This window comes from Hydractinia symbiolongicarpus, chromosome 4 (assembly GCF_029227915.1).
Source record: "Hydractinia symbiolongicarpus strain clone_291-10 chromosome 4, HSymV2.1, whole genome shotgun sequence".
Taxonomy (NCBI): domain Eukaryota; kingdom Metazoa; phylum Cnidaria; class Hydrozoa; order Anthoathecata; family Hydractiniidae; genus Hydractinia; species Hydractinia symbiolongicarpus.
Window position 1 is genome coordinate 7,783,681 of NC_079878.1, and position 10,761 is coordinate 7,794,441.

The 10,761-nt window shown below is 32.6% G+C and overlaps 1 protein-coding gene across 2 annotated transcripts in view; it reads left to right on the forward strand.

Annotated features, from left to right (window-relative positions):
* The window catches only part of LOC130641050 (uncharacterized), a 31,208-nt gene extending 23,118 nt beyond the window's left edge, over positions 1-8,090 (forward strand). The window contains exons 5-10 of one of the 2 annotated variants that reach the window (XM_057447689.1): positions 2,058-2,284; positions 2,671-2,779; positions 3,321-3,418; positions 4,262-4,414; positions 5,175-6,728; positions 7,424-8,090. In XM_057447689.1, coding sequence (XP_057303672.1) covers positions 2,058-2,284; positions 2,671-2,779; positions 3,321-3,418; positions 4,262-4,414; positions 5,175-6,728; positions 7,424-7,501 — 2,219 coding nt within the window. In that variant the 3' untranslated portion in view covers positions 7,502-8,090. The remainder of the gene's footprint in view (positions 1-2,057; positions 2,285-2,670; positions 2,780-3,320; positions 3,419-4,261; positions 4,415-5,174; positions 6,729-7,423) is intronic. The other variant, XM_057447690.1, reaches the window with a different exon arrangement.
* Positions 8,091-10,761: the final 2,671 nt, after the last annotated feature.

Here is a 10,761-nt window from a genome sequence, read left to right on the forward strand (position 1 = left end):
TGAATTCGTGCAGAGCCTAAAACGGTTTTATTTATGTATATACGTGTTCTCATTAAAAAATGATTCTCAATCTTTTTTACTAAGAAAAATGTGCTTTATATTGGGAAGAGAAAAAAAAAGTTTAATATAAATTATTTTTATCTTTTGTTATTGCTTATAATATTAATAGTTGAAAGGGGAAATAACAAATAAAAAACACTTACGAACTCATAAACAACGTAATAGCTTAAGAAAGTTTTTAGGAAATTGGGATATTGATAATATAAGGGAAAAAAATGTTTAACATAATTTTCTAAAGACGTGTCTTCAATGCAATAAACTTAATGTCCATTCAAAGCATTACCAAGCATCACATTATACCAAAGTTTATCGCTGTAGTGACGTTGAAAAAAAATTTATGTTGGTCAGGGGGTGTCACTTAATATTGCTTATAATGTTTATGTAAAATATCTCGAATTAATTTTTATTTGCCTTATTTCGAGGAGCTCAGATCGACATTTCTTCCATAAAGTTTATTCCACTATTTTTTTAAAAATATTTCATGCGGGAAATGATAAGAGAACTTTGCGAGAATTACCCCCCGATTTCTTTTGATATGCAATCAACTTATTAAAGTAATTAGTTTAGTATATTAAAAGAATAAGCTGGAATTGTACGAAGTGATTCGACTTTAATTGCATACATACATACATAATCTGAGATGAAGAAAGTTTTTGAAATTAGAAAGGTTTTATAACATAGGGTTCAGAGATGGTGTTTAAGGGCACAAATAGATTTATAAACGATGAAAATAACGTGTTTAGAAAAAGAATTGGCAGACAGAAGAGAGGTATTTTTCTTCTGGATTTTTCTCTTTCAAACGCCCTGTTTTGATTTTTTTTAATTTTCCTATGAAGATGGATGTAAATACAGCCCTTTTAACTAGTACAAAGTAATGTTGTTTGTGAGTACAAGAAAGTGTCGTATTGGCTTCGTTAATCCTACTTAATTTTTGAAAAGTTCGTACATGTTTTAGGATCGATGAAATTCGGCCTAACTGTCCACTACAAGGTTGTTTTTAAATAAGAATCTGGGTTGTTATTTTGCTTTATGGGCGTAACAGCTCGTGCGATATAAATACGTTTGTTTTAAGATTACCATCTATCATAGTCACAAACCGCAAACATAAAAAATGTTGCTTTGAAAACAAATGCAATACGCAACAGGAAATAATAGTAAAGCATTTTTTGTTATTAAAAAAACCCCAGAAATAAAGACATTTTATTGAGCGGAAATTTTTCTTAACAATTTTTTTGTTATTGGAGAGGAACTAACTATTTTATCTTTTAAAGTTCTCCATGTTTCTAAATTGTTACATTACTCTGTAGGTTACAAAAATGTTGTATATTTCTTGTATGTTCAAAATGTAAAATTAATCCCAAGAGAATCCAAACAATGAATAATCTATACTCACCGTTTTCATTTAATTCAAGAATGCGAAATGTATAATAGATTCTTGTTATATGATAAGAGACACGAGTAATAACGTTACGCATAAAATATCTTGCTTTCATATCGTAATTTTAAAAAATATAAGATAAAAAAGTTAACATTCTTAGCATTTTGAGATTTATGACTAAGTGTTGTGTACTAATTGAAGATTGTGTGTCAGGGACTGCTTAATGTACAATCAAGTATACAGCTGTCTTAAAAAAATACATAAAGTTTTGCTTACTAAGCATTTTTTTGTAACTTTAAACTTTCTAGGTTTCCATGGATAACGATATATTCATAACAACAGGAAAAATACGTTAATAAAATGACTAGCCTTACTGGTGATTAGCTATTAGTTTCGTCTCTTTCAGACATGATTTTTATCGATACCGCAAAGATTATAGCTTTGCTTAATTAAAACATAAAACGGTTGATAAATTAAAAAAGTATTGCGTTACTGACAGTAGGCGTGTACCAGGAATATTCTAACTATGTCATACCCCCACACCCCCAAACTAAAAAACTTTGACATCTATATTTTACGGAGCGCAATACTAGCTACCTAATTTATTTCATATTTTTAGGGAAGAAAGGTTCTAAAAGAATCACTCGAAGCGATAAATTTTCTGGGCGACTTTTATGGAACCCAAGTGGACAATGGAAAGATAAATGGTTTCTGTGTCAGGAGGGTATTCTATCTGGGTACAAAGATTACGGCGTCAAACCGGCAGATGTTGTTATTGACGTCAGCAATTGTCTTTTGACGTCATATAGTTGTGATGACATCATGCGTCGGCTGAATTTATTCAAGGTATGCATGTTCCTAGTATTTTCTTTTCTTTTCCTATTTTGTGCTTCTTTCGTGTTGGTGAAAATAAATCTACTTTTTTTCATTTATTTAACCACTTACTTAAATTTAGTTACGTGATTTCCATTATTAAGTAAACTTTATAAAAACGATTTCGTAAAAATAGATTTTTCAGAGTAAATATTTCGACCACAAATTCTACTCTGTCAAATTTAAGAAGGGTTTAACTGTACTAAATTGGTCCAACCGGATAAACGATGAATGGCTAATGTTTTTATCTCTTTGTAAATTTTAACCAGATATTCAAAATCTGATCTTTGAAAGCCTAAAGTCAAAACCCAAATCCTAAAAAGTTCCTTTCTTCAAAATCCTTATCTCTAATTTTTCAGTTAACTACAACTGGTGGTGTAGTCCATATTTTTGCTGCTTGGAACGAAGAGCAATACGAATCGTGGGTTGAGGTTTTGAGTTTTACTGCACAAAGAAAAGAAGACATAAGTAAGTCAACATGACACATTGTTAAAATAATTGTCATTCTGTACTATACATTATAGCATTGAAATAATCTCTGCGTAGGTTGTGATTATAAGAGAACCTATTTTTTGATGAGTTGGATTTTAAACTTAAAACGTGCGCAATAGTTGCGTTTTGATCTTGACTGCATGGTCAACCACTGTATAGCTAATATATAGGTGAATTTCTCACCATCGCATGGAATTAAATATCGAGATATATATATTACATTGTTTTATCAATTAAAAAAAAAATAAAAGTTAAGATAAAGCTGTTAGTATTGTTGACACTTAACTTGTGAAACATATGACTTATTGTATGAAGCGTTTACCGAGCTTTATTTTTGAAAAGACATGCTAAAAATTGCACTGTCTAAACAAGGTGAAATACCTTTTTTATTTACATTGCTCTCTGATCTGATATGCATATAAACAATGATATATATATACGCTCCTCAACGCACAACTGTGCAATATGTGTTTTAAGTGCTTTCAAGAGTGTATCTTATTATGATGTCTGGTTATAGATTATATGGAACGTGTTCATTTACGCAAAGAAAGTGAGGAAATCGAAGACAGTGCGATAATTCCTTATGAGAGAGCTTTAAGTGACGAACAACGAAAGGTAATATTTGTTTGTATTACAAAAAACAATCTTCTGTTTCTCATACTACCACCTTTTGATTTTCCCTTATCATGATTGAGTATCTGGTTAAACAATGATGAAGAAGTTCTTCTGGAACACCTCCCTTTTCTATTCTACATGTTACCTTTTGTGGTGTTTCTATCAATAAATAAATCTGACTGAATACTTATTTTAATCAATAAAATAAGATAGACTCATGTGTATTCATGTTGGTTTTCACTTGTTTTTAAATTGATTTCAATGATATTATTAAAAAAAAAGAATGTTATAACACCAACATTCATTAATTAACATATATCATTTTTTTTTTGTTTTGACAAGACGATTTTGTTTTGAGTACAAAATGAGGTCATCTAAAACATTTCAATAAACTATACCTAAAAACTTATCATTCTGAAGTGATATGTAAGTGTTTCAATCCTGTTGAAAATATTGTTGTCTGCATGTAATTCGATCGGAATTTTCTCTTGCTGTAATTAACAGAAAATCAACAAGAAGAAGTTTGTTTACTTTTTGGTACCAAAATAAACAAAGGGAAGAGACTTATTCACTAGCTATGTCAACAATTCCGTTCTTATAAATGGTCAATAACATAGTTTAGATTCATCAAGTTCCAATCGAAAGTGTTTCATATATGCCCACGTATGATAAACTTGATATTTGTTGGTAAAACACTTGTTTATTATTATATAAACTTTTGTTCAGTTGCAAGCAGGGAAAGCGCTTTCAATTTTCTGTTCTAAATATGTAAACTTAGTTTAGCTGTGCACTTAAATCAGCGTAAACCAAATAGTTTCTAAATTATCAATTTCTACTTTCCAGACAAATTCTTCATCATCAGAAAACAGCAGTGAATTACAAGTTAACAACACCCCTGTTGTGGACGGCGTTGATAGTGGAAACGACGGCGACGAATCAGGATTAGAATCGTCGGTTAATTCCATTCAAAAATTTGAATCCAGAAAACGGCTAGAGGTTTGTTTATTAAATTTAACTCATAAGTATTAATAACGTTGCTGGCCAGTTAAATTGTTTGAGTTACCTACACAATGTTCTTTATGAGCTTCGTCGTTAAGCCAACCTTCGTAAGCTTATTAATAAGGTTGTGAAAAAATCAATAATGTGAGCAAAGTACGAACTAAAATAGGGATTAACTGTCAAGTTACTGGTAAAGATTGTGCATTACATTTCTTTATCTTCATGTGGAAAATGGAATTTGGCAGTCGTACTCTCTCTAATCACGAAATTAAAGTCTTATCATCCTTGCTGGAATAATAAAAAGCCACTTATTTGTTAATATTTGTTAACTTTAGGAATAATAACTGCTGAAAGGCCGGTCACAATCAAGTGTTTTTTCTAAAGAGTTTACAAAAAAGTTAGAAACAATACACAAAAAGTTTACAAGTGGAGTCTTTCTGATCAAAATATTTTACAAAGGAATTTTTTTAAAGTATTTTGTTTATATTTTGTTTCGATTTTGTTTTTCTTTCACTGCTTTTAGAGTCATCTAACAGACATGTGTATGCTAATATTTGCGCTCTATTGAAAAAACACAGCCAATTCAACCGTTATATATTTGTAAAGATTTTACATCTAATGTGCCAATAGTTTAGTATAACAAAAAGGATTTATTTAGTCAAACCAGGATATATGCATTCTAATTCGTGGCGTCGTAGTGACTGGAATGTGCTTAGTAATGCCATATTTTAACTTTAATGACACTTCTTTCATTTAGAAGGAGAGAAAGCACCTTAACAGAAGTCAGAGTTACAACTTCATGCAGGAAACTGACGAAACAGATGGTGCACCCTTAGATGCTACTAACTCACCTGATGCAAGAGGTCTTTTTAAACTTGACTTGATGACTACACGTCAAGATTATTCGACAAAACGTCAGGATTCCAATACATCTACTGAGAACGATATCATGAGAAGTCCAGAATTATCAAATACCGACATTACACCTTTAAGTGATGACAACATAGGTGAATTTACGAAGAAACGGTCCTCTTTTAATTACAAACAGCGCTGGTCGTCCATGTTTGATCATAGTAGAGGAGCCGATAAAAAAGACAAACAGTTCTCAAAGAAAGTTGAAAAATCGCAAGAGTTTCGCAAACAAACAGCGTCCTGTGGAGAATTAGAGTTACGAAAGCCAAAGTCCTTGTCATTAACTGATGTTTCCATAATAACAACTACCACAAACCCGACCACACCAATCAGCATCACACCTTGTAGCGATTTAGAAACCGAATTCGACTCAGCACACAGTCGAACTGGATCTGTTGACAGTCCACAGTCATTTCAAATAGGTTCAGCAGAGCTTACAGCCACCAGAAGAAGGAGACATGGTTCGGTTGATAGTAATGAACAACACTGGGATGTATTTGATCCTGAAAACCAACTAAAGAAGTTATCTGTGGGATCAGAAGACGATAATAGTGACTGCTGTAGTGTCCCTAGTGTGTGTAGCGTACCAATTGTTGAAGAACACAAACATGACGAGCTGGAAGGTACTCTTCGAGAGGAAACATTCTTGAGGAAAAGAAGAAATTCTCTGACATTGGAGCGTGGACATATTGTCAACGAATTGGAGATTGTGAACAAGAAAGGGAATAAACAAGAAACTTTAAATGCCACGCAAGAGAAGCAAAAGAAAGAAAAAGCTGAAAAGCTAGAAATGAGACTTGAACAGATTGATAGTCAAATTGAGATAATAGACAAAAAAATTGACTTGCGTATAAATCCAACGTACAAACAGAAAAAATTAAAACCAGCTGTAAACAAAACAAGATCTAGTAACACTTTAATGACAAAATTTCGTAAAGGTCGGCAAAAAACTCCGATGGATAGCGTTTATTCCATGTCAGTGGAAAGCTTAGCTAGCAACACAAGTCGTGACAGTTCAACTGGAAAAGAAAGCCCAGTGGTTGCCAATAAAAAGCAATTCGAAGATAGCCGAGAATTAAGTAAGCGAATTTCGGACTGTAGTGAGACCAGTAATTGTTCACAAAATATCAACTCGGACTTAACTGGTATACAAGAACTTTTATTGACAACACAAAAACTTGAATACAACAATAACAACAATAATATTAGTGAAAACTTTGAGAAGGGGTCTGTGTCACCACAGATCAACCAACCACTTGCTTTTTCTGATAAATGGAGAAGCAAATCCGTGAGTTCGATGGATTCAATAAGAACAAGGGTGAAAATAGATGGCGTTAAAACCACAAAAAGGGGTGTGAACCACAATCACTCATCTGAGGAGTCACAGCTCATTATTGAGGTAGGAGATTCAATTTTTCATTGATACGTTCAATCGCTGCCATTCTGTATAATTTAACTAAAGCAAATCAAGTGTTTAAGAACATAATAACATATCTTATTAATTTTTTTACTTCAGCCATAGTATCTTTTTTGATTTCAAGATGGCTATGATAATTAGGTTTTTGGACGGTTTTAACAGACAAAAATAAACGCTCGCTTTTAAGAATTATGTCACTCCCATATTGTTAACCCTATTCGCATATCCTTCCAGATATTTTTGGTTTGAGTGACATTTTAGATATACTAGAATTGAGTTGCAACATTTTTTTCTGATAAATTTCTTTGTTTGTCATAGCATAAAAAATGTTAGGCTCATATTGGCCTAAAATTCAATCAATTAATCATTTAATCTTTTTCATTAATTTTTTTTAATTTTTTTTTTCTTCAATTGATTCTAATGTAAATTATATATCCATTACCCCTCCCCTCCCCCCCTGAACTGTAGGAACCCCTAAGAGACTAGACAAAATAGAGTCAAGCTTAGTCTATATATGAATTGGGCACGATGGTTGGAAGTTGTAGTGAACTTGAACAAAATAAATTTACATTAAAGCCATAGTCGCGCTTTGGCATGATGTCACAAATGCAAGGATCATGCACAAATGCAAGGATCTGCTATTCCCTATTACTAATTTAATTTCATCTTTTATTTAGGACTTTGAAAAATTCTCCGCCATGCTCACGGACCAGATGAAACACAATCGAAGCTTATGTGATGCTATTGACGTCTAAATGAATTCAAAGCTAAAAATTAATTTCACCAAATGTTACTTACACTCGAATATTACTCAAAATTTCTCTTGGAAGAGAAGCTCTGTATATTTTAAATGGCGTCATATATCAGATTTAAATTTTCATTAAATCAGAATTTCTTCTATTTGTTGTTGAAAATATATATCATGTAAATAGTACGTGTAAATATTAAATTCTTTCTTATATAATTCGTTTATTCACTTAATGTCATCTGTACTCTCCTCCATACTATGAAAAAAAGACAGTTTCAAATCTTTTCACTTCAATGTTAGTATCTTTATTACAGCACAAGTTGCAAGTAAGAATTGTAAGATAAAAAAAAGATTATGTAACATTATAAAGATATATACAATACATTTTTATGACTTCAAGTTGTTGTTCTATCTTCCCTGTTTGTTTCCATGAACGTTTCTATTTTTTGCTGAAGCCGTTGTAAATGAACCCCGTAACCGTTAAGAACCCTGGGCTTCATAGCGTTAATTTATTATATATCATTCTCTGTGTCAAGTATCTTCTAACTCGAACTTTTTTCTATTTCGAACACGCACCCAGGTCCCTTTCTGCAATTTTTTACCTAACTACCCCTCCTTTATGTCGAATCTTTCTCACCGGTCAAATGCGAGACCGAGATTGACATTATTAATATTTATTTAAATTATTTACCGAGGATATCCTCTTCAGTTTCTTTTGGTAATGCTATTACCTAGGGTCTTGCGAAAGAGGTCCTAGTGCATTTTAAGCACAGCAATCGCTTAAACAGACACTGCTTTAGATATAAATTCTATTCTCATGAACGCCAAGCGCAAAGGATCGATTCATGATATTATAATCTCCGCATGATTCGGCGGAGATTTAAACAAACAACCTTCTGCGCTGGAAACGAAGGCTTTAACACACGACTGCCAGTCAGTCGATGTGAGAGTCTACTGTACTTAAAATTATGCGGCAGATATTTCTACCGAACAAAGAAGCATCATGATGATCGTGGCAAATTTCAGAAAAAGCATCAATTATAATATTTTCCAGTTATTTAAAGGTTTTCATCATTTAACAGATCTCTTCATCGTTGCTTAACATAACAACAATGAATATGTTAGATTATTGTAAATTATTTTTGTAGTAATCGAGGCAAGTTACGCATGCGCTTGATAGCGCATGCTTGAGTAGAACTTTCCTACCCATTTTCACTCACAAGTCAATTCTATTCGTACGGGTTAGACGACCCGCCCACCCTCTCCTGTAAGTTGAGGAAATTACTCAGAAAGTAATATTAAGATTGGCTGAGTGACATAGAATCTTATACCTATCTATACGGTTTTTTTCCAGAAAAATAGACGTAGTCAATCCCCTTTGGCTCGGCATAATCGGAAGTTTTTATCCTGGAGTCGGTATAAGACTCAAATGTATAATCTCAGCAAGGTAACGAGTCTAAAAATGCTTACACGAGCTAAGAATAACTGTGGTACTATTAAGAAGTATAGACGGAAAGTCCGTAAGAAAATTGTTGTTATTGTAACCTGATTTGTGTTGTAATTATATAATATTGAGTATATTAGGAATTGTAAATACGTACGAATACTGAAGACGACTCCACTCAATACCGAAGATGACTCCACTCACTAAATTTTATTTCTTGAATAGCGTCCTAAGTCTTGAAGAGATTACGTAGACGAAGCTGACCACCGACGAATAAAAACAAGTTGGTTTGCCTTGAAAGAGTTTAAAACGTTTTCCATGAGTTCTTTTTTTTGATAATTACACTAGTTATATATGACGTCATGTCTTGGAAAATAGAGGACAATCGTCATTTTGGGCGATTTTGGGTATTTTCTATGTAAAAGTCGGAATATATGTGATATAACATTTATATGGCTATCAGAAGCAGAACATTAGAATTCGATCTAGAAGTACAGCATAAAAAAACGACAAAATCTACGAAAATATATTCTTTTTTATAGTAAGCTTTTGCCAACACCTAGGTGGACATGCTCACACAAATTCTAACTTCTTTTTGTTTCATTTTTTTTAGGAAAGATTTATTTACAATTTAGAACACGTTTGCTCCGTTTATTTATGCAAAAATTGGCACATTGTGATGTTAACAAAATGAGAAAATCGTTACGCTCCAGACTCGATTACTGATTTACGTTTAGTGGCTGCAACGCCACTATGTCTAAGCACCCAGGTCTTTCTGCACTTACAGGTAAACGCGTTAAAATTTGTCCTCAGTCCACTTCCGTTCTTGAAAATTTCATGTACTTGCGGAAGAGTCTAACGATTTTAAACTCACTCGGATAGAGAGTTTATAAATTGAGCATGACAGTCCTATTTTTAATAACACGGTAATGTCTTTCCCTTTAGAATTAATTTGATAGTTCTAATGATATAAATATATTTTTTAGATATGTCGTAGATTTTGTCAGTTTTTTTTTCCTGAATATTTCTAACAAACTGCTCCACCAACTTTTAGAAGTACAGCACTCGGAATTTAGGCAGACTTAGTACTTTGGACAAATTTAAAGTTTGTGATGACGTTGCAAAAAATGCTGACTTAAGCGAAAATCTAACGCTGCAGGTTTGTACCTTTTTTGAGTTATAGGGTCGTTATAGGGTTAAGTCATGTGGAAAACCGATAAAGGTCTTGAGGGATTCCTAGACAATCTATAAATTTCTTTTCTATGAAATCAATTGGTGTTTTTTGCAGGGTTTCAGCTTTTAGAAAAACAAACCACATATATTTATGACTAGGAACTCGTGTTGCGTTTCTTTCTGTCAACTGTATTGATTTTTAAACAAATTGTCTATAGTTGTTTTTGTCAAGATTTTGAGGACAAATCGTCAATGTTCTCTATTGAGCATGAGTTTTCTCAAAAGTTGAAAAATTTCTTTTTAATAATTAATTACGTTCATAATTAGAAATACTTTGTAATAAAAATGTAAAGGGTTAGTTTATTGACAAACTAGACCGGAGACGCAGCAATAAAAGTACAGCTAAAAACTGTGCGTGACCTTTTGGAACATTCGTGGGAACATACTTTTCACAAAGTATGTTCCCACGAATTAGACTAATTTTTTTTAAAAAAAAATATCTGAACATGCCATACCAATATTAACTTGGTACACTTTGTAAGGCTTGTTATAAAGTATTAAGCACTTAATATATTTATTTCGCAAAAAGGTTACCATAAAATGTCATGTATGTTGTTTTGGATATTGAAGGGGGTTCTCAAGGATGAAAC